This window comes from Strigops habroptila, chromosome 9 (genome assembly GCF_004027225.2).
Source record: "Strigops habroptila isolate Jane chromosome 9, bStrHab1.2.pri, whole genome shotgun sequence".
Lineage (NCBI taxonomy): Eukaryota > Metazoa > Chordata > Aves > Psittaciformes > Psittacidae > Strigops > Strigops habroptila.
The window spans coordinates 4,083,605-4,107,200 of NC_044285.2; the positions used below are offsets into that span (position 1 = coordinate 4,083,605).

The following is a 23,596-nucleotide window of genomic DNA, read 5'->3' on the forward strand; positions in this document are numbered from 1 at the left end:
AAGAATCAAATTTAAAGCACCCACATGGTGCAAAACCGGTCTGTGCTGTGTTAATAATATACATTTAATTTTATGAGCATCCCAGGCTGCAGAGTTGAGCGATGTATGAGGGGCAGAGTTGAGAGAGCGTGTTAGAGGGCACAGAGTTGGTGCTCAGGAAAAGCTCTTTCCATTCCAGCTAACTTCCATTCACACCAGAAGACAGCCTGAGCAGTTTTAACATGCACTGCACTTCCCGGGCTCCTGGAAAGTTTCCAACATTCATCTTGATGTCAAAAAGCGTGAGTGCTTCGTCATAAAAATAATGTAGGAAGTGATCCAGCCAAAGTAAAAATACACAAAGAGAATGAATTTAGATTTCCACTTGATTTTTTTTTCCCATCTGCCTAATGCAGAAAACATTTAAGAAACAACCAAACTTTGCATCATCCCGAGAGATGGCTCCAGATGAAAGCAAAGAGCTGTGCTGTAACAACGTGAGTAAGTCCTGGCTGATGGTATCGCCATGAAAGAGGTGAGAAGGAGTGCAGGGAGGGAGCTGCTGCTCTGCAGCAAGTGAAGAAGAGTGTATTGCTGATCCACAGATTTAACTTGGGAGGATCCTTCGCAGTGGGTGTAAGATGCAGAGGGAACCTGCTCTCCAGTAGTGTCAGTACAATTACGCATAAGACAACGCTGATTGCCCAGTATTTAAACATTTCATTGATGGTCTTTTAATTAAGCAGGCGAAGGTGGCTGCAGCCCAGCGTGGAGGCTGGGCTGCCCCAGGCTTTGAGTCCTGGGCTCTTCCCTTGATTTGCCAAGCACTGAAGCATTTGCTGACTCGAGGTTAGGAAAGGTGGAGGCACCGAAAGAGCCTCATTGACTCATGATATTTTCCAGCCTGGCTTGTTTGTTTTCATTGTGCACACAAGTCCTGTTTACCTGGATCAAAGATGGCAAAATCAACAACAACACTATGCAGACAGGGACTTGCAAAATTCCTACCCAAGGCATGACTGTGCCCAGACCTGTAGCTCCTGCTTTCTCCCCCATCCTCTTTCTTTCTGCCAGTGCACATCGTTTCTGCCTTACCCAACCTGTGCAGTGCTGTCTGCCAGGAAGCACCCCCAGCCTCCAGTTGCTCATCTCATGAGAGGCAAAATGAAATCCAAGTTTCCCCAGGAGGACCAGCAGCAGGAGATGGGAGGAGGGAGGCACATGGGCATCACAAGCTCCTCCTGCCCTGCTCATGGTGTGGCTGCTGGACCTGCTCTTGTGCATCCCTTCGGACGCAGCAGCCACAACCTGATTTTTAGCTTTGCACTAACACCTCCTTGTCATGATTTATGGAAATATGTGGCCGCTTGAGTGTATTCTCCACTAATGGGCTTTCCCAACAGAGAATACAGATGTGCAGCCTGCATTCCCTCTGTTAGGGTCTGCGCAGCTCCTGAGGGTTAGGGAGAAGCAGAAAAACAATTAGGATGGTCCTGACATTCTCAAAGCTTACAGCAGGCCCTGAATGAGTTTCTGCACAGCCCCAGAGCACAACTCCTGTGTTCCATCAGGAACAGCACCACTAAGATTAAGATCTTCCTTTGCTCCAGCCTCTGGAAAGCTTCTGAACATGCACTGCTCGGAGGAGCCACTGCAGACATCCAGAGCATGCTGTAACAACAGAATTAAACCTGCAGACTTATGCAAAGTCCATCTGCAGTTTATGGGCATGATGCAATGGTCCAGCCTCAAGCAGCTCTTGCACAGGATTTTGTAGTAGTTGCGAGACCAAGGACCCAAACTTGAGAAACAGAAGGGGGCCTCAAGCAGCGCTGTCAGCCCTCAGAAACGAGACAAAAGGCATTGGAAATACTGTTTTCTTTTTGAATTTGCTCTGATTTTAATTGTTTAAATATAAAAGACCAACTGATTCTTCAGTTTAGGTTTCTTCTTTCCAGCTGAAGCCTGTGGCAGCTTCTCTCTCTGATCATAAAGGCAATTTCGTACAGGAAAGGCACTGAATGAAACTTTGCTCAGGCTAAGGAAGACTTTGCCAACAGGATGCCCACCTGTGGTCTTGTCTCAAGACTATACAACTCCACATAACACGAAGAAGCCACTCTTCCTGAGCGAGCCCCATTAACACCTTTCATTTCCTCCTCCCCATCCCGGTGGAAGATTTTATCAGACAATAATTCCACATATCAAAGCAAAACAAAGAACCAAGGCAAAGCCCGCTGGCATCAGCTCAGGTAGCCAATGTACCTGGAGAAATCTGCTCCATGATCCAGTGGTACCGTGCAGTGAATGGGTGTAAAACAAGCAGTGCCTGTTTACAGCAGAGCAAAGCCTGTCTGCAGGCTCTGCAGCTGGGTTGGGTTTTCTTCCTTTCCCTCTCTTTGCTCTGGATGAATAAGGGTTTTTCAATGAGGATCCAGGTTTCCCCAAGCAAAGTCCACCCCACCTCTTGCCGTGAACCCCCAGACACTCCATATGTCATGAGCAAAATATGCGGCACCCTAAAAACCGGAGTGGAGCCTCGTACGGGGAGGACGGGACCTGGAGGGACACCCATGGGTGCTGGGCACTCCCTAGGGCAGGGAGCTGGGAAAAACACCCACCAACAACCCCCCAGCATCCCATGGGAGCAGGGCAGCACTGGGTGTCTCTTGGAACCCCCCTGAGCCATCCCCGTCTGACCGAGGAGAAGCCACGGGTTGGTGGCCTCAGCTTTTAGTGCCCCTAGACTGAGCCAGGCTCTCCAAGCACTGAGGTTACATGCTCAGACACACACATACACATGCAAGCAAAATGATTTCCATGCCTCCACGGCTCCCATTGGATGTGGGTGGTCCTGGTGAGAGGAATGCGAGCGATCGGATTCACGTATCATCTCGCTGGAGACCTCCAGGGATTCTTCTGTAGGCGATTGACCCCGGGAGCATCCGAGCTCCAGCACGGTTTCCACGCACCTCTGGTCACAATCACGGGGAAGAAATCGATTTCTCCCAAAGGAAACATCCCCAAAATGACAAAAGGTTTCTTTTGCCTCCCCCACAGCAGCAGAAAAGGCGGAAAGAATAAAGTGTCACTGAACCCCTCGGTGCCTCACCACGACACAGATTTACATCTCTGAGTCAGATCTTTGCAGCTCCCTGCATATGGTCCGCATGATATGCAGTTCCTGGCTAGTGACTCACTTAACACCAATATAAAGAACACCACGTTTCAGATGGAGCAAGCAAACAACCCGAATTTTGCCGTCTTGGGCTCCAAGGGACACATCCTGACCTGGCCAAGCCTGACCCGGCTCTTGTTGGGCTGAACCAGGAGCGGCTCTACCAGCCCTGACATAGATTTTTAAACTTCTTAAAGTTGCCTTTCTGTCAGATTTTTGGCTGTGCTCGAAAATAACATCGAAGATTACTAAAATGGGAAGAGATAAGAAGAATGGGTTTATCTCATTCTTCCCAGGTTGTTTACTTGGTTCATTCGATATCGCTCTGCGGATGGGGTGTTTGGTTTCAGTGTTTCCACTGTGCGGTCACTTCGGTAGTTTCCTTTTGTTCTTCATGTGGGTATTTTTTTTGTCATAATGATGGAAAGGGAGCAAGAGGAAAAAACCTTTTAAAACGGGATGGTTGAAGCCACAAAAGCTGCAGGTGGGCTCAGTTCACACAAACCAAATCCAATCAGCTACTCATTAATAAAAGAAGAATGTATTGTGGAACTGATTACATTTCCAATGGATATGATGCCAGATGAGCTCACGGTCAGGTCTGTGGTGTCGAGTTTGTATTTTGGGTTTTTTTAGGTAGTTACAACATTTTTAAATCACTTTAAATACATTGAGCAGCAATTCTGCTGCCATTATAGAGGAAAAAATCATAGTAGGGCAAGTTGCTGAAAATACATCATCTAGATGTTTTCACAAGGATGGTTATCAGAAGCCCTATAGAAACATTGCTCTTGGTTTTGTGGTTCCCAGCGCTTTTTGCCTCTGTACCTTCAGAATTCAGAACCTGGAAATACTTCTCCTCTGTAACTGAGCAAACAGACTTATAAAAAACTATAATCTCAGGAATCCCAGAATTTATTCAAATAGCTTTAACCTCTCTTGATTTAAATAGCAATATGAAATCCAAAGCCATTTAATTAATTGGAAATTGCTACACTTAAGCGTGTACAAAAGAATGATCAAAAGGGATGCTACAGCCATTAAATAATCAAATAGCAATACCATTAAGTAAGTAATTAGTGTGTGCAATAAATGGCTAGACTGTGTTAATGAGATCTCTCGTACATCCTGAGTTGAGTCTGATCCTCTGCACAGGAAAGATCACCTAGTGTTGCTGATTCTCTCTTGAGGGATGAGAACACTTCCTTTCCTTTTCCAGGAGATCTCCTACATGCACAATTCTTCTATCCAGGCTCAAGTACCAGCATTTGCTTTCTCAGCAGTCCTTTGCCTAGCAAAGACTTCCAGAATGCTCCTGGGAATTCTGACTGAGGAGAAAATTAGGATCCTTTTTTCCTTATTCAGGGATGAAGCTCTATCATATTCCCTGGTACCATAGCAGGTGGCCACGTGATTTTTGCATGATACCAAGCCATTGACTAGTTCTGAAGAAGGAAGCAGCTCAGAACATACTCACCTGATGGCTCCTCCATAGCTATATGTAGGAAAATCTGGAGGAATAATGGGTGCTGACATTGGTAAGTATGACAGACTAGGTGAATAAAAAAATAAAAACACCATTTAAAAAGAGCCAAAAAGCACAAGTTTATTTGGACCATAGATATGATCTGTGGGAGAATTCATGGCAGCGTTGAGAGAAGAATGCTTCAAATGGTACCCAGATGATATGGTCCTGAAACATCCTTAGACATGTTACCATGTGCTTGTATTACCCTGAGCACCTCGGTGTGCCTTGGCTCCTGTACAGTACACCTGCAGAGCCCTAGGACCAGAAAATACAATTTAGAAAGTGTGAGCAAGGGCTGAGAAGTGTCTTGGCCAAGGTTGCCAAACAGGTCAAAAGCAAATCTAGCAGTAAACCGAGGACTTTGAAATCCTCCTCTGGAGGTGGTTCCTTGGACCATGCTGCTTCCCACAGGAGCAACCCCACAGGCAGAGGATAAATGACGATTCTTCTCCTGAAAGAACCTGGACTCCTCAGTTATACAGACACAGCTGCTGCTGTATCAGACAAAACAACTTCTTTTCCTCTCACCAGTAAAAAAGCCCCCAGGAAAAGAGATTCAAAAGCAACCCAGCTCCTTCTACAAATGATTTCCTGATCTTGACTGCTTACAGTCTACCACCCTGGCTCTGGAAAAGTTAATCCAGGCTATGCACATTCCTGGGAGTGGATCCCACCAGACAATGTAACACTCTAATGAGGTAGTACCAAGGCAACTGTTTACAAGCCTGTTCCAAATGCCTCCCTTGCGTTTGCACCCTCCTACTCCAACAGCAATATTTAGTAGAAACGTCCTAGGTAGAATTCTCCTGGGGCTTATTCAAATGTCAGTCAGCTCAGCAGAAGTACACTGTGAAAGCGGATGAAAACAAAAGAGGATGAGTTTCTGTCTTTCCTGGGAAGCAGAGTGTTTGTCAGGAGAAGGTTTCGGATGCATTAGCGAATGTTCTTCATTTTTGCTAGAAATAAATCATGAGCCCACTGTGCAAAGGGCTGCCCGGAAACCTGTAGTTCATTACCCAGGTCATATTCATGGCAAAAATGTATCTGACAGCCTGTGGCTCTGGTGGGACAGAAGTCCCCACATCCCTGTGCCACCGGTCGCTTTCAACATCAATAGCAGCTCCTCCATGGGGTACCTTGGCTGCTTGGTTGTAACACTGCAAAAGGGAGGGTGGGAAAACACAGTCACCCTCATTAATGTTTTCGCTGTAGCTTTTCTTGTGGTGGCTTTTCTTGCTTTTGGAGAGGAAATGGGTGCTGTTGAGCTGGGGTTGAAATGAATCAGATCTGATGTCTGAGCTGCTTGGGGGACACTGAGAGTCCTCCTGTCACTGCACATCCCAGCAAGGAGGAGTCAGCTAGTGATGGAGAGACACAAAAACTGTGCTATGGGAGGTTCAGAGTGTGATAGATGAGGTTCTGCTGTGGCTGTCTGCAATATTGTCCTTTTCATCCACCTCACACCATATGCTGTTGGCAAAATAGCTATAATATACAGGAATCACTTCAACTCCCATTGAAATGCAGCTGCGTTAGATACTCAGCTGTAATCAATGAAAGAAAAGTACTCGGTGCCTTTCAAGCTGTATGGGGAATTTACAGAGGCATAATGAAACTATTTAGTGTGAATTCAGCTGGGCTGCAAGAATGGGCAAAACGTTCCCCTTCCAAACTGTGAAGCAGAACTTTATCCAGGAGTTACGTAGGTTTCCTGTGATCACCACAAGGAAAACTACACAGAAAGGTCATGGATATTTCTCAGCTGATACGAGTACGTCTGACTCAGACCAGTGGAAATTACAGGATATTGTCTTGGAGGGCTCTTGTGAGTTAATAAAAAGTTTCCTGGAATGATTTACAAATCTGAATTGCACAGAGGAATACAATGAAGGGAAATGGGGAAACTCAGCTTACACAAGGCACTGCAGAGCATTTGTGAGAGTCATTTTCTAATGGTCATGAGTAAAGAGTTGAGGTCTGTGAGTTTCTGGGATTTTGTACACTGCTGAGTACTTATTTGCCTCAATATCCAGCATTTTAGTTACTAAAATAAGTAGTTTCACCTTTCCATTTTCTTCTGCTTTTGTACTGAACCAGTCTGCACTTTGGTCAGGCTGGTGCATCCTTTTATATAAGAGGGTTGGATTAAAACTGCATGCTCGCCTTGAAAATAAATTGACCCTTCAAAGGTTTGTTTGGGTGCCATGGAAAAGCTCAGGAGAGACTGGAGGACTGGAATAAAAGAATAATTGGTAGAATCTTCAAGGAACAAGAGAATAATGATCCTAACATCTGGCTTGTAGCTCTAATGCAAATAGCATAGCAATAAATCGTGCTTTTAAGTTTTTACAATAGAATATCCAGGAAGATCATCAGGCAGGTGACATCAATGGATCTCGGATAGTTTATGCCAGCTGGGAATCTCCTCTTATTTGCAACACAGAGGGGGTGTTATGAAGATAACATGCAGGTGTGGGTGATGTGGAGAAAACACAGCTAGAGGGACGAGCAAGGGGAAGTAAGAGTATACCTGTGGGTATACAGTAAAGGAAAGAAGCAGTTGGTATTTATATATATATATAGACATATATATAGGATGTCTAATGTGATAATTCATGCTTCACAGTGAATGTGAATGGTAGCTGAGGGCCAAAGACAACACGGGTTGGCAAGGATGGACTAGGATGCAACTGGTGGATGCTGGTATGTAATGTAAAGCTGCACCTTTCCCCTGACACATGTCTGCAATCATTTTGTTTTCCTTCCCACATGAGGCCCCATAGCTCAGTTTGGGGGCTGGCCCCTGGAAAACTGCTGTTATGATGCTACCAGGAAGGTTTCATTGGGGTGAACAGGGCTCATGGAGTTTCCCATGGCTGAAAAGGCCTCGAAAGCTCCTGCCACAGGCCCCTGGTTTTGGTAAGTGTCGGCCAGCCACTCACCAAATCTCTGCAGAAGACTTGAGTATTTTCTTCTCTTTTTGTAATCACTCAAATTCAAATAATACTGAGATAATTCATCGCTGTAAAATATTAACCTGGTATACAACATGCTCTGTGGAAGCAAGTCCTGGTATGAAGGTTATTTCCTCACTGTTACATCTGGTGAGAAGTGGCAGGTTTACAATTAAAAGAAAAAAGACTGAAAGAAAGGAGTGATACAGCTGGATATTCCTCTTCTTATTTAGTAGCAGGCAGCTACCGTCAGACTATTCAGGATTCTGGCATTACTATAGAAAAGCCCTATTCAATATGCATGGAATTTTTTTTCATGGGTTTGTGGTGACAAATTTATATAAGTTTATCTGGAAGATTTCTAAAACTAATAGCATTTGTCGTATGGATATTATACAATTAATGTCTAGCTGAAATACCAGCAGTCTACTATTAATTTTAACATAAGAATGGGAACATTAACATTATCTGAATTCCAATTACTGTGGGAAGGAGCAAAATATCACTAATGGGAAAAAAACCCCTTTTCTCTATTATTCCATTCTGTCCTGTGCTCATTGCCCAGATCCTGAGACATGTTTGCTGCAGGAGAGTTGTTTTAAGGCATTGGGAACTCAAAATGAAAGAGCCTTTCTGAGCGAGATGCTCTCAATTTGAAAATGTGATGACATTTGGTGTATCACAGACTGAATTTGTGTTAGCCTTGCATATGTGGCAGTTTATTACCAGAACACAAATTTTCTGAAGTGGCAATGAATTGTACCAACACTGCTACTGTTGCTTTCCACTGCTGTTCCTATACCTCTTAGTGATGGCAAATAAGGGATGCATTGCAGTCAAAATGCTGCTTCTTGCTTAGTCATCCTTCCAAAAAAAAGGAAAAAGTAGTCATTTAAAACCCACTTTTCAGAAGTACAGCAGTACCCTATGAAACTGCGTGGGTAATGCAAGCCGAGCTTGGTCCTGCCCTATAGTGGTGATCTTGGAAACCTTCTCCAGCAGGTTTTTGGGGGTTGTTTGGTTTTGGGGCTTTCTTGGGGTGGTTTTTTGGTGAGTCCTTCTACAGGCATTTTCACGTGGAATCTCAGAGAAGATTTCAGGAACACAAACCTGTGATCGGGTGCTAAGGCTTGTGCAGTGCCAGGAGGCTGCTCTAGGCAGGCTGCTCCTGTGACTCCTACAGAGAGGCAAAGGAAAGTAAAGCCCAAAGGCAAGGCAGCTTTTAACCTTATTTTCCAGCTATTTTCAGAGAGCAGATGGGAAGATGGAGACATGTTCTGCTCTCTGGACCCTCATAAAGGTACAGAGGCTGCAGAAGTGTTGAATGCCAGAGCTGAGAGGAGCATCATCCATGTCTGCAATGAGTAGGGAAAGGACTACGCTGCAGTACAGCTCAAATCTTGTTTATCCCCTGCATGAACATGGACAAGCTGACTTTGAGGAGTGCCCTCCTTGGGGCAGAAGGGAAAGAAGTTCTCAAAAATGCTGATTGCATCCGGGGGTTGGGTACAACACCGAAAGCCTCGCTTACAGCGTGGAGATATGTCAGGTCACACTGTGCAACACTGGAGATGTTTCATGTCCTGACTTGTGATTAAAGTGGGGAGGAGGGATGCTTCTTAGAGCAAAAAAACCTGGAAGGGTCCCATGAGCAAAGAAAACTTATTTTGCAGTTGAAAATGTCTCTTCTACTGCAATTTAGGTGATCTCCAGGCAGCAAAAAGCCAAATTCCCATCTTTGGTTACATCAGCATCAGTGCAGAAACTCCCCTTCAATCACACTGACAGCACTGCAATCCCGAGCAGTGTTGCCCAGCATACACTAAGCATATACACAGTAGAGAGGATTTTTACTAGGGATTAGAAGTGCTGGAAATTGCCCTCTGGTGTGCCAGAATTCAAGAGTTGCAGTGCTGCTCATTATGCAATATTAATAGCGTGATTTGGAGGGGCCACTGCTGCATTTGGGCTCTGAAGTTATATAGCACCATAAGCTACTAAACACATAAAAACATATTACCCTTTAAGATCTTGATTGTCTTCAGTTTACTATGCCTGCTCAAGAGTGTTATGCTTTACAAGGGACAATATTACAGTACATGTGATAAAACTACTGTATCATCACTGCAGCCAGAGTGGCTCGTGCTGTGCTCTGTAGGAACGCAGCCATGTGGGGAAGCCAGGAGGCTTCAGTGTTTGAGCGCCAAGATTAATGCACGGGATCCAGGAAAAAAGGGACTATACAGGTCTACTCTTGTTCTTCAGGAAGAATGACACCCTCTGGAAAGCTAGTATTCTTCAAAGCCTCTTCTGAGCTTCTTCAGACCTGGTAAAATCAGAAGATGCCTCTAAGAGTGATTTATAAAATGATTTTCTCCCCATGCCAGCCTCTGCACATACATTTCTAGTGAGAAAAATCTGATGCAGAATGGTGGTTTAGACCACCAGCAGAAAAAGTTTGAAGAGAAAAAGGCTCCTTTATGGACCACATCTTCTAGCATTGCCTGCTCCATCTGTTGCCTCAGAGAACTTGTGATTTCTTTTTTTTCCTGGGCATTGTATTCATGGTTCTTCTGGCACTGCCTAAGAAGTTGGTAGTTCTCTAATTCATTTTATCAGTTAAACGGTATATTTAAGGTGTGTGATGCACCAAGTGGCACTGCTGCATGACACACTCCTGCCATCTGGCTCCTTGCAGAAAGGCACTTCATAGAAATCCTCTCTCCTGCTCAAGGTAATCAGACCTCTGCCACGATTTCCCTGCAACACACCAGACACGTGCATCTTCTATACGCTTTTTCTTGATCGATGAGAATTTAGATCTAACACATAACACCAGAAATCTGTTCTGAGTTGTCTACCTACAAAAACCAATAACCTGGATTAAGAGCAGTTTAGAAGATCCCACAACTATGGCATGGTTTTATTTGATTTGTGAGTGGTAGCTCCTACTATGAATATGTGGAGTGGAGCAAAGGAAAAGCCACCACCTAGAAAGAAAGAGAGAAAATAGCTGAAGTCTCTTCATCACCCCTGCTCTGAGCTTGCTTTCCCACAGGACATCTCTGATGGAACTGCTCCTGCTGCCTTCTCAGGAAAATTCCTGCAATTCTGTGTGCTGGAAAGTGAAAATAACATTCCATAAACATACACGGGCAGATTTATGCCAACTAGAAGTCTACAAGAGAATTTTTCCAAGGCATATTTGACAGTGAATATGGTGCGACTAAAGGATTGGAGGAACATTTTGACAACTCGACTGGAGAAGGTAACATCGTGGCCTCGTCTCAGTTATTTCTATCCGGATTGAGAAGGTGGAGAAAGTAGCCAGACATCCTCATATCTAGCTCAGCAGTTTATCTTGAATTTACATACACTAATCCATGCCAAACTCTTGTCAGAATGGCCTTCTCTGAGAAGATCCTGCCCCTACAAAGATGGACATCTCCCTGGAAGAAAATCTGCTCCCACCAGATTTTGCTGACAAATCAGAATCTCGAGCCTGAACCCACACATAATTTTGCCTGGAGATTATAATGCTATTTTAATTTTTCTACACTTACTGTAGCAAATACTACGAGATGCAAATCCTCTGGTACGAAGATACAGTTATGTAAGACCTCATTCAAAGTGTCTTATTTAAGAGTGCACTTGAGCATATGTTCAGTTGCAATGAGACGTACTGAAGAGTGAAGGTCTCCAAAATGTACCTGAGAGTTTCAGGGATTTAAGTGAAACGTTATCTAATGCAACTGGGGATTTTTCTCTTTAAGATGACTTAGCAGAAAGAGCGTTTCTTCAGACAAAATCACGTTCCTTTCCAGGAGACATCCTTTCTCAAATGATTCGCATCAGAAGGTTTTCTCAGTGATGTTTAAAAATCTTTGCATAAAAAATACTGTGCCATGAAAAAAAAAAAAAGGAGACTAAATGAATTCTTCCTTTTAAGCCTCAAAAAGAAAAAAAGGTCATCTTGAACAGACAATCTTTAACCAAGGGGAAGTGTGAGTTCATGAGAACATTTCAGATACTCACACTGGGGTACAATAGCAAAAGCAGCTTTGCAAGACTAGCAGGTATTTTTTTCCCCCACAATCTCTTGAAAAGACAGACTGATTCCTTTCCTAGGGACAGCAGAAAAGTGTATTAAGCTTTGGTTCATTCCCTGCATTCAGCGAAGAGAGTTTTTGGGAAAGATGCCCAGATGCTATGGACCAAGTTCAGCTCCAGTGTAAGCAGACAGAATTCCCACTGAAATCAATGGGAGTTGCACCTGCTGACTTTGGAGTTGAATATGGCCCAATATGTGGATACTATAAAGGTTCTGTTTCCAAAGTTTCTTCTGGCTTGTTTTATGGGAATGCAGACCTGGCGCCAGGAACGTCAGAAGACCAATAAATTCACTATGGGAACTTCCAGGCAAATGACAACTCTCTCGCACAAAACAAATCCAGAAGCTCACACGATGCTGAAGGACAAATTCTCAGTGTTCCCCCAGTTCATTTGCATGAATACCAGTTTCAGAAATGCTCTGAGAGAAGAAAATGGGGAGTGTGCGACTGGGAGAGATATGATGGGAAATGCTTTGATTGGTTCGTCCCAATTATTTGGATAAATATTTTAATTATCCCAGATATTTGTTAACTTGCAGGGATGGTGGTCCTAAGTCACTAAGGAAGGTATACTACATGTATACAAGCTATTTTATGGCTGGTCTTGAGAGCTGCTACGCTACATCTTCCCAATTTGGACCGAATTTTAGCTGTGACCGTCTCCAGGGGCAGAATAAAAGTACAGACAGGGCTGGAGGAGCCCATCCAGAAAAAGCAGTAGCTTGAATGTATCCACGTGGCGTCGAACACAGAGGAGTTAACAAAAGCATTATGTAAAGGAGACAGTTTGTCTCTGTTGAGGCTGGTAACCGGGATTTGAACAACTGAGATTCAAAGTCCATTCTTCGGAGTAATTTCTCTATTGTGGAACCAGTCTCCTCACATAGCACACATGTTCTTGGCAAGTTGTCTGTAGGTGGTGGAAATAGAGAAACAGAAAACTAAGACTGCAAAGCAAGAAATTATCTTGGATCCCTCACATTAAAAAAGAAAGAAAAGAGGGGTTTAACTCTTCTTAAATTAGAAACAAACCCAGCATTAGATCCATATCCTGTATTCTGATCTGACCTATTTGAAGTAGGTATTTCTGGTTCGAGTTCATTTCATCAATACACAAACCAGGAGCCTTCTATACCTTTGACTTATGTTTTTAAATGCAGTCTTTTTCTAAACAACATGTCGAGAAGGACATAGAGCATGGGCATTGTGCCCACTCTGAGCACTCATATGTGGTATAAAAATAAGGGCAAAGGAATGGGGTAATGGCAGTGAGTACCCAGGTGCTGATGGAACGGTGTCTTTCAAAGGAATATTGTAATTCCTTGTATTTGGCATGCCCTGGAAAAGACTGTTTAGAAATTTCTTTTCCAAGCTGCTTAGGATTAACAACCTTCTTTCCACGTCCTCCATCTCTAGACCAATATTCCTTCTGCTGACACTGAACCTATGTGAGTCATCCCTGTTAAAATATGTGGTGGTCATACAGTGCACCAGCGTGCACACACACACATACACACGGAGTAAATTAGGGGAAAATTGATGTCAAGACCTATCGAGTATGAAAGGCCTTTTAAAACCAACCTTCAGAATCTGCTAATATTTACACATTCCCAAACCACCTGGAAATACGTTCCAACTGCTTGAAAACATTTTCAATATCATTTAAATGTATATGCAGCCATTCACAGTGGTACCTTAATTTACCCTAAAATCTAATGATAATTTGGTCTCTTACGCCTGGCTCAATCCTGGCTTTTATGGGAAGTCAAAAGTCCTATTTGAGCCAAGAAGGAGTCAGGGGGTTTTCTTCAACAGTTTTTGGTTTTTTTCTTGCATTTTATGCTGGGGATCTAATTTATTTGTGTTAAGGCTTTTCCATAATCTTTCTGAATAAACAGTTTTCTTTCTTCTTGCAAAAGTAAGATAGTTTGGATTTCATTAGGTCTGAAGAAGTTTTAATGCTGGTGTGTCACCGAACTGATGGAAACATGAATAAATGAAAACATATATTCATGTATGTATGGGGGACATGTAATGTTCATGTCTTTTTATGCTGTACAGAACTCTATCAAAGATTTGGTACAAATGAATACCTACCGCCCTTAATTTAACCCAGTATTGACTTTATTTTGGGTTCCATTTAGACATTTCGCCAAACTACAACAAATAATCTTAATTTTCATATATCCAGCTATGTCTGGAGTCAACTGCAAATACAGAGAGAAACCCAAAAAACCTAGAAGCATTTGCGGTTCTTTTAATTCTTCTGCAGGTAAAAGGGGTGAGCTTAAAGTCACTAGAGTCAATCTGCACCTGTGTTTCTTCCTTCCCAGTAGCAATAATTACCCTCTTTACGAATGAACTGTGACATTTAATTGCCTATAAACACATTTTAAGATCTGAGGATGGATGTTACTATTCAGTTGGAAAATGCAGCAAGTTTCTTACAGGCATTGCTACGATCACAGCACGTGCCTCTCGCTGCTGTGCGTCAGCATCATGTTGGCCCAGAGGGCACCTGGATGAGCCTGGTGTATGTTCAATAGGATTCACCTACATCCAAAGTTGAAGAGGTGAAAACCCAAAGTCCTCAGTGCAAAAACCACATAGTAGGGACAGATCCTTTCTCTCCATGGGCAAACTTCTACATGGGGTAGAAGTCTGATCCCTCTCCCAGTTAGGTTGGTGGAATTCTTGCAGGTAATATTACATACTAAAGCTCAAATATATGTTGATTCAAAAGAGTTAATAATACAAGATTAATAGCTGCTATAAGCACGTTGCAGACATCAGGAGTTTGTGTTATAAAATGTAATAAGCACATCAACAGATGGTCTGGTAGATGCTTATAAGCCACGGTTACAAGCCCGTGATTGACCTGTTGGACTCTGCAACAATCTCCACAACTGACTAGCCATGTATTCAAACACCCCCCAGTCATTCATTAACTCTTTGTAAACTATTTACTCACACACCATTAATATACAGCATGATCATGTTGCCATCGCCTGCAACAGGAGCAGGATAGAACCCTAATTACTTGCCACAGTTTATTAATCCAATACATTAAGAGTAGGCACGTTTTGACAGCCGTGGTGCTGGCACAGGGAAGCCAACAGACGTTGGAAGCGAGAGGGAGCTGCTCCCCTACACCCATCACGACGCTCACCTTCGGGGTGTCTTTTTGGACTCATTTATCACATTCAGAAACAAAAATGGGGAGGCAAACCTGAGGTTTGGTAGAGCAGCGAAGCTGCCCTTGCTGTGCCATGCCGCGAAGGCTCGGCGCGACTGCAGAGCGCATCGGCAGCCTCTGAGAACGCTGTCAGAAAGGCACAAACATCAGCATAATTTATCGGCGGCTATTTTAGGCAGGTGCACGGGAACTCTAAATATATGGCATTCACCGCTTGCTGCAGTTGCTATGGATATGATATCTCAGGCCTGTAACTAGGGTTATAAACGCTGTTGTGTGCTTATTATTGTTGTTGTTATTAAAACATGAATTTTATAGTTATTCCTGCTCAGCTGCTGCCCCTAAATTGTCCATGTAACTGCATATTTCTTTGGTTGAAGGAGGGACGTGTATTGGAAAGAAGTAATAAACAATGCCCTTTCTTCCCTGCTGCTTTTTCTTTGCTCCAGAAGGGACCAATCTTAAGCCACTGTTTGCAGTAGTATTAGGGCCAGGAGAATTGGAAATCACTCAGAGCGAAGGAAGTGTACCTTGTTTGGGTCTATCTATCCGATTAGTATTCTGGTATGGAGAGGGACTTTTTACAAGGGCATGTAGTGGCAGGACAAGGGGGAATTGTTTTCAATTGCAAAAGGGGAGAGTTAGATTAGACATCAGGAAGAAGTTCTTTACTGTGAAGGGTGCTGAGGCGCTGGCACAGGGTGCCCAGAGAAGCTGTGGCTGCCCCATCCCTGGCAGTGTTCAAGGACAGGTTGGATGGGGATTGGAGCAACCTGCTCTAGTGGAAGGTGTCCCTGCCCGTGGCAGAGGGTTGGAACTGGATGAGCTTTGAGATTCCTTCCAACTCTAGCTATTCTATGATTCTATTGAAGTCTTGCACATATCAACCTCCTTTTTTTTTTTCTTCCATTTATCTTAAGATGCTGGCCTCCTACAGCTGCAGGGGTTCTGCTGTTATGGAGAGACGGCTACTCTTCGCCCAGGGTTGCAGATTTGGGAAGGACGGCTGGGGAGGGAGAGGCTTCACAGGCACGCAGACCACTGCAGAGGAGTTAACGGCAACCTGCGCACCCTGTGTCCATTCGAGTGATTGCTCCTGTCCCCTTGCCAAGAGGAGACTGAGCATTTTCCTGCAGTCGGGAGCCCGTGAAGGTCATTGGTATGTGATGCAATTCACAGCAGGGCAAAAAGCAGCAAACATGGTAAAAATGGGCCACCCGCATTTTGCCTAACATTGAAGGGCTTGTTATGAGCTTATAAAATGCAGTTTATAAGTGGAGATTTTGGGGGAAAGGAGTGAAGTTCAAGGATTTCTGCATGTCCTTCAGGTGTACAAATCACACTCACCCAAGTTGTGTAAAATACGTAATTCCTACCTAGCACACTTACCTACCCACATCTACCTACAACTGAAATGATCAGCTTGAAACAGAGCCTGAACAACGTAATCTGTCAACATTAGGAGCCCCCGGAGAAGAGGAGGTGGCTTCAATGGGTTCTTTCTGCAAGACCATGCAAGGAGCTGCAGGGACCTTCAAAGAAGCAGACGCAGGCAATGCTCCGTGACGGCTGACCTTCGTCCTGGGGAGCTGACACGGTTGGAGGAGGCAGGAGAATAAATTTCAACAGCTCCCTTACGCTGGTAATACAAAATGTTCAGATGCTTAAAGGTTATGACAAGCCAGCGTCTGGTAAAGAGGTCAGTCTGCCCTGAAAGTGGTGCAGAAGCCAAAATAAAGTCTAGTCAAGCCTATGTGGAGTACGAGCACTGAGGCAGGGAAAATAGTGAGGCCTCTTTCTCCCCAGTGGTGGCCCCAGAAAGCAGCGGTAAGGCTGCTGTTAAAATTGAAATATGGCTGAGTATTAGGATATTTGCCTTGGGCAGATATATGTTTTGAGAGACCGGGGTCAGTGGCTGTTTTAACCGCGTTGTTTCATCCCCATTGCCACACTTCCTGAGTTTTCCACTTAAGCGGCATTTTAAACAGGACGCAGGTATGCTGGTGGCATTCGGCATCACACTCTGGAGGGTAAAATGTGTGTGTATTCATGTGTTTCTTTCTGTCCATCTGTCTATCTCAAGGACCATAAACCAGCAATGGACAAAGGGGAGAGATGAAGACCAGTGCAAATGGAGAGGAGGAATGGTTGTAGAACCAACAGGACAGAGGAAAAAGTAATTTTCTACCACCAGGCAAGATGGAGTCATGACAAAATGATTTCTTACAGTAATGAAAATCCTAGTTTAGACTTTATGTGCAAAAATAAAGAAGGGGAAAGCTTTGCACAAACCTGGACATGCAATATACATTGAACAGTGAATACCTTGTTTTTAAAATGTTTTATTTATTATTGGTGGCCTCATGCAGGAGACGTTGCCAAGGATGGGGACCCCAGTGAATTGTAGGCAATAACAAAAGAATGGTGACTCCTGCAGTTTATAGCTGAGGCACTGGGCAAGATGCATCAGGCAGAAAAAGTAGGAAGAGATGGAAGTCAGGGGGAGAATGACCTGACAAAATAAACATGTTAGAAAAATAATGGATGGGTGGTTTCCCCAAATCTCAGCAAAGATTGCAAAGTTGGAAGTTCCAGCAAAACATTTTTAATCACTTCTCAATCCAAAGAAAGGTTTAAGCCATTCAAGCTGCTTTTAGGATCTGAATGGTGTTCAGCCATAGGATGCTGGATCCGGGTTCTCAGTAAATAAAAACTTCTCACCATTCATATCAACCTCCTTTGTGCAGGTCTATAGATAAAAGCAGAGGCAAACAGTGTTGACAAGGAAACAGATTTCATCATGAAGCACCTTTGCACATTACCATGAAAATTAACTTTGATTTGTCTAAATTATAACTTTCATTTTGTACATGGTGTATGTAGTGCAGTTTGCCTGAGGTTTCCGTCATCAAAGATATGACCACGCTGTGGCTGTACAAGTTGAAAAATCCTGTCTTAAATATTTCTCCTGAAAATAACAGGACCATTCCTGGATAAAGACACCAACATACAGGAACTGAATCTGATTAAAAGTGTGCACTGAAGCTGAGTGTGTGTACATGCATGGCTGGCACTGAGACCTGCTGAAGATGTGAAAGGGTAAGGACACAGCACAGCTCTCAACCTTTACGAGTACAGAGCTATGGGCACCTCAGCATTCACAGAAAAAGGGCCTCTTCCCATGTACGTCCACAGCACAAAAGGTAAAGACATCCTGGCAGAATCCAGCCAAACCATTCCAAATTGTGAATTTCACATTGGCAGCTTGGGAGATGGATGACATTCATGAGGATGGAGAGCACTGTGAACGCTTTTAGTTCAACGCTATGCTGTTGTTATCATTTGGGGTTTTTTCCCTTTTAAAATAATCTGACAGATTCTAGAAACAAACTATGTTATGACACTTACAAGACTGTGCTTATAGGAGACTGTAATCTCTTTGGGGCACAGCACATCTTTTTGTTCTCTGCTTGTAGGGCACCCAGTACATCGTGCTTGTACCCACTACAATGTGCTTGTCCATGACTTACCCTATTCGTCAAAGCAATGAAAGAAAGGCTATTTTACAATAATAAAAGTTCTTTATGACAGCAGAATGATAAATCATAGACACCCAGTTCCCACTTCAGCTCTGAGTGTACACAACAATACATTAATTTGTAAATAACACATTACAATTTATTCTGCATCAATGCCATAGTACGCAGAGAAAGGACAGTTGTTCTGCTCAGTATCTGGCACTAGTATCAGGCATAGCAAAAATAAAAATGTACTGGACACGAAGATTTTTCTAGTCCAATCTAACTGAAGCCTTTAAAGCCTGTGTGCAGTTGATAAAGTCTATGGTAGACATGCGCATGGCAGTCCAGGCCAGTTTTATATATAAATGCCTGATTTTCCTGCACTGAATCTCAAGAGGGTTGTGCTACCACCCAAAGAGACACTCACCTATGCTTTGACTTGCTGAATTATTGACACAGCCCTGGATACACATGCATATGTGCCAATTATGCCTCTATTGTACTCAGTAAGGATTTTCCTCCTGACTTCTCTGACGCAGAATAAAACCTTTTCATCTTTCCTAAGGGGCATGAGAGCTAATGTGTAACTAAGACAGTAATACTGGACCTGACAGTCCAGTAATAATAATTCTGACAAGGCAAATGGTGTAAAAATGGATGGAGAAACAAGAAGAGAAGCATGTAAAAGGTTGTGGAAAACGATGCAGTAATATAACTGAAGGCTATTGTAATACAAGATGTTCAAGAAGAATTTAGGCTTAAATGTAAAAACTTTTGACACATTAATAACGTGACATTTGTGTGTTTCTATGTAGATTTTTCAAACTAGAAGATAGCTAATGCTCACAGATGTCTGCTTTCTTATACTCCAGCATCATTTTGATATCTCCCCATGCCAAAGTATTGCAACAAATCTGTGATTACTCAGGCCATCCATATGCCATGCAGCAAGGCTACTATGAGCTTCAGCAAAAGAGTGGGAACACGGCCCACATCTTCCGATCCCAGGAAAGCCCAAACTTTTTCTGCTTCAACTCATCCCGTCTCTCCCCATGCGAGGCCTGGGTGTACAATGTCGTTGTAGGACACTAGTGAATGGTGGAGGAACGTGCATGAACAATGTTGGAGCAGTCACTGAAGACTGTGGGTATGGAAAGGGTTTGATCCCTCAGGTGAGCCAAGCCTTGGCATTCCCTCGCTCCTGCCTCAACTGCACCCCTCAGCCCTTTGGCTGTGCTCAACCCTGAGGAGCAACTGCAATTAAATGCAGTAAATTCTGAATCCAGCTCCGGAGTCCTCAGTACCCGAAAGACATGGACCTGCTGGAGAGGATCCAGAGAAGGGCCACAAAAATGATCAGAGGGCTGGAGCACCTCTGCTATGAGGAATGGCTGAGAGAGCTGGGCCTGTTCAGCCCAGAGAAGACTCTGGGAAGACTTTATTGCGGCCTTCCAGTTCTTATAAGGGGCCTATAAGAAAGATGTGGAGAGACTTTTTAGGAGGGCCTGTTGCGATGGGACGAGGGGTGATGGTTTTAAACTAAAAAAGGGGAGAGTCAGGCTGGATGTGAGGAAAAAATTCTTTGCAGTGAGAGTGGTGAAACATTGCCACAGGTTGCCCAGAGAGTTGCTGGACGCCCCATCCCTGGAGACACTCAAGGCCAGGCTGGATGTGGTTCTGGGCAACCTGATCTCGTTGAAGATGTCCCTGCTCATTGCAGGGGGTTGGAACTAGATGATCTTTGAAGGTCCCTTTCCACTCAAACTATTCTATCAAATAAACGAACAGACCACGTGGAAATCAAAGCTGCGCGTTTCTCTTCCCTCCTAACTCCTTCCCTTCATTTTTAAACGATTTTTCCCCCATTTCTGCACAAACACGGAGCTGTTTCCACCAGCAGCACGGTCACTCCCTGTGCTCTCCCGCACTGCAGGATGCTCGCTGCAGCCACCAAGCCTCCATCTCCCCTCTCCCCGCACCCGAGGCCCGCAGCAGCCCCGGGGTTACAGCCGCTCCGTTCCGTTCCGTTGAGGTTCCACCGCTCCGCCTTTTGCTTCGCGCCCGCTCGCGCCCCGCCGCCGCCGCCGCCGCCGCCTCCGCGCGCGCCGCCGCCGCCGCCGCCGCCTGGGCGAGGGGAGCCCGCGGGAGGGGGGGGGGGGGGAAGAGAGAGAGGGGTTGGACGCGAGCGCGCGCCTCCGGGAGGGAGGGCGCGTGCGCGCGCGCGCGAGGGAGGGAGAGGGCGGGCGCGAGCCCCGTCCCCGTGCGGCCGCTGAGGGGAGAAGCGGCGGCGGCGGCGGCAGCGGAGCGACACCGGCGGCTCTTGTTTACCAGCGTCGTGCAACGAGGAGCTCAGCGCCGAGGAGGAGGAGGAAGGAGGAGGAGGAGGAGGATAAAAGGGGGGGGGTAGACGCGGCGGAGGAGCGCTGCGAGCCCTGCTGCAAGCGAGCGGCGGATTAATTGGGAGGAGCAGCGGCAGAAGCAGACCCTTCCCACCCCCCCCTTTTTCTCCCTCCCTTCTTCCCTCCCCGGAGGAATTACAGACCCTTCGCAACAAGCTTCTGGGCTTTGACCTTCAGCAAACCCGGATCGCCTTCCTCGTCGTCGTCCCCCCCCGCCCCCCTTTCGGCTTACACACATACACACACACACACACCTCTTCCCGGCTCCCCCTCCCCCTTCCTTGGGCTGGGCAGCGCGGGGGGAAGGTTTGCAGCGCGCGCACCCGGAGGAGGAGGAGGGAAGGGGGAAAGCAGGAAAAAAAAGAAGGATTTACAAATTCGTTGGGTGGTTTTTGTTGTTGTTGTTGTTGTTATCGTTCTCCTTTCTCCACCACCACCACCACCCCCCGCCCTCGCCGCGATGGCAAGGCGGCTCGGAGGGATGCGAGGAGGAGAGCTGCGGGAGGAGGAGGCGGGGTGCTGAGCTCCGGTCGCCCTGCTGCTGCTTTGTGTGTGTGTGTCCTGGATTCCTTTTATTTCTTATTATTTTTCATTTTTGGAGGAGGGGGGGAAAGAAGGATCCTGTGGCAGCGGCGCTGAGGAGAGGAAGAGGAGGAGTGAGGGGGGGGGAAGTCTTTCTAATTCATTTTCGATCCAAACCTTGCGTTTGGAGCCTCTGCAGGCAGCCGGACTTGCGGCGGTGGTGTTGTGGGTGGTGGTTGTGCGTGTGGGGTGTTCCCCCCCTTCCCTCCCCTCGCTGAGCGGGGAGAGCAGCCGCGGGGATCCCGCCCGGGCAGCCCCGTCCCCGCGCCGAGGGACGGCCGGGGAAGCTGCTGTTGTTTTGTAATAAGATTGCCTTGGGTCGCACCCCCCCCCACCCCCCCGCCTCCTCCTCCTCCTCCTCCTCCTCCTCCTTTTCCCTTTCCCTCCGCGGCCCTCCCAGTTTTTTTGTGTCTCTCCGTGTGTGTGTTTGAAAATGGAGGTGGAAGATGCAGACTGCCAGCCCCGATGTGCCTCATGTTCGCGGCTCCCGTGCACCACGTACCGCTGCCGCCAGCGCTGAGGGGAGACGGCGGCGCCCCCCGCCCGCCGACACGGAGCCCGCCCCGGAGACAGCGTCGCCCCGGGGCTTTTCATGCCTTGTTGTTGTTGTTGTTGCCGTTAATACATCTTGAATATCTGGTGTATTTTTGGTGTGGTTGCTCCGGAAGATCAACACCCAGGGACCTCAAAAACCCCTCCGGTTTGCCAGTCCGAAGGGTCTTGTGTTATTTTTTTCTTCATTTCTTGAGGCAACGTGGATTTATTTATCCAGCCCCGCTTACTCGTCCGCCTTTTTGCCTCCTTCGATATTTTTAGAGGACGGAGAGAGAAAGGAAAACGAACAATTTTGGACTCTTTTTGCCGTTGTTTTTGTTTTCGGAAAGGGGGATTTTGTCCAATTAAAAAAAGAGGAATGAAGTCTGGCGCTGGAGGAGGGTCCCTCGCCGTCGTCTGGGGGTTTCTGCTCGTCTTCGCCGCACTTTGTCTGTGGCCAACAAATGGGGAAAGTGAGTACGGTGCGTGTCGGACGGGGGTGGGGGGTCGGGTCGGTGGGGGGGCCCCCAGGACGTGTGAGGGGCTGCTGGGGAGGGGGTTCGGTGAGGGGATTCCTGTGTATGTGAGGGGATCGGTGAAGGGGGGTCCCTGTGTGTGTGAGGAGATCCCGGTGGGAAGGGGTCGGTGAGGGGGGGTCCCTCAGTGTCTGTGTGAGGGGGTCCCTGTGTGTGTGAAGGGGGCGGTGAGGGGGTCCCTGTGTGTGAGGAGATCCATGTTGATGTGTGAGAGGGTCTGTCGGGGGGCGGTCCGTGTGTGGATGTGTGTGAGGGGGTTAGCGGGGGGGGGGGGGGTCCCTGTGTGTGTGTGAGGGGCTGCGGGGCCCGCGCCGTTTCCCGCCGCCGCGCCGGTTTCGCCCCTGCCCGCAGGGATGTGCGTGTTTTGCTTCGGTTACGCGGTTGCTCCTCGGGCACGTTGAATAACCCGGGGCTGCACCCCCCATCCCGCCATCCCTTCCTTCTCCTGGGGGGGGGGCGGCTGGTTTTACAGCCGGGGCCGGCAGAGCCGCAGCCCCCAGCCCGGGGCGGGGAAGCGGGGTCGTGGTGCCCGCCCGAACCCTCCTTTGTGCTCCCCGCACCTGACCCGCACTGCTGCTCACCCCTCCACAGCACGGTGCGGCGTTCATCCCTCCGCAGCCAGCGCTGCGAGCTGCGTAGTAAACACTCGCAGGCTGGGAAAGACTTTTCCCCGCATGGAAAGAGCTTGATCTTTGTCAATATTTAGAGGCCGTATGCAATAACCTGCCATAGCGAGTGAAGAATTCCTGGAAATAAGCGCCTTGCCTGCCTTTTATTGCCGCTTTACTGCCGAGGGTTTCACCCTAGCTGCTCGGGGTGCGGGATTACGGTGGCATCCCGCAATCTAAAGGTCACAGTCTGCTGGTGTTTATTTTCTTAAAAATTAATTTATAGGTCGGTACTTTACGTTTGTGCGTAGATAGAAAGGTTTGATGGTGGGGCTGTGCTCTTAAAGGTGATTCTGTCTTTTTAAGGCAGCTGTGTTGCACCGAGCCTGAAGGTTTGTGCCGCTGACTTGCAGCGTGCGAGCTGCTTCCTCCGTGTGTGCGGGTGCTGCACCGAGGAGAACGCGGCTCC

The 23,596-nt window shown here is 46.3% G+C and overlaps 1 protein-coding gene across 2 annotated transcripts in view; it reads left to right on the forward strand.

The window, feature by feature from the left end:
- The first annotated feature begins 21,313 nt into the window (after window positions 1-21,313).
- IGF1R (insulin like growth factor 1 receptor) overlaps window positions 21,314-23,596 on the forward strand; it is a 178,858-nt gene continuing 176,575 nt past the window's right edge. The window contains exon 1 of one of the 2 annotated variants that reach the window (XM_030496692.2): window positions 21,314-22,456. In XM_030496692.2, coding sequence (XP_030352552.1) covers window positions 22,363-22,456 — 94 coding nt within the window. In that variant the 5' untranslated portion in view covers window positions 21,314-22,362. The remainder of the gene's footprint in view (window positions 22,457-23,596) is intronic. The other variant, XM_030496691.2, reaches the window with a different exon arrangement.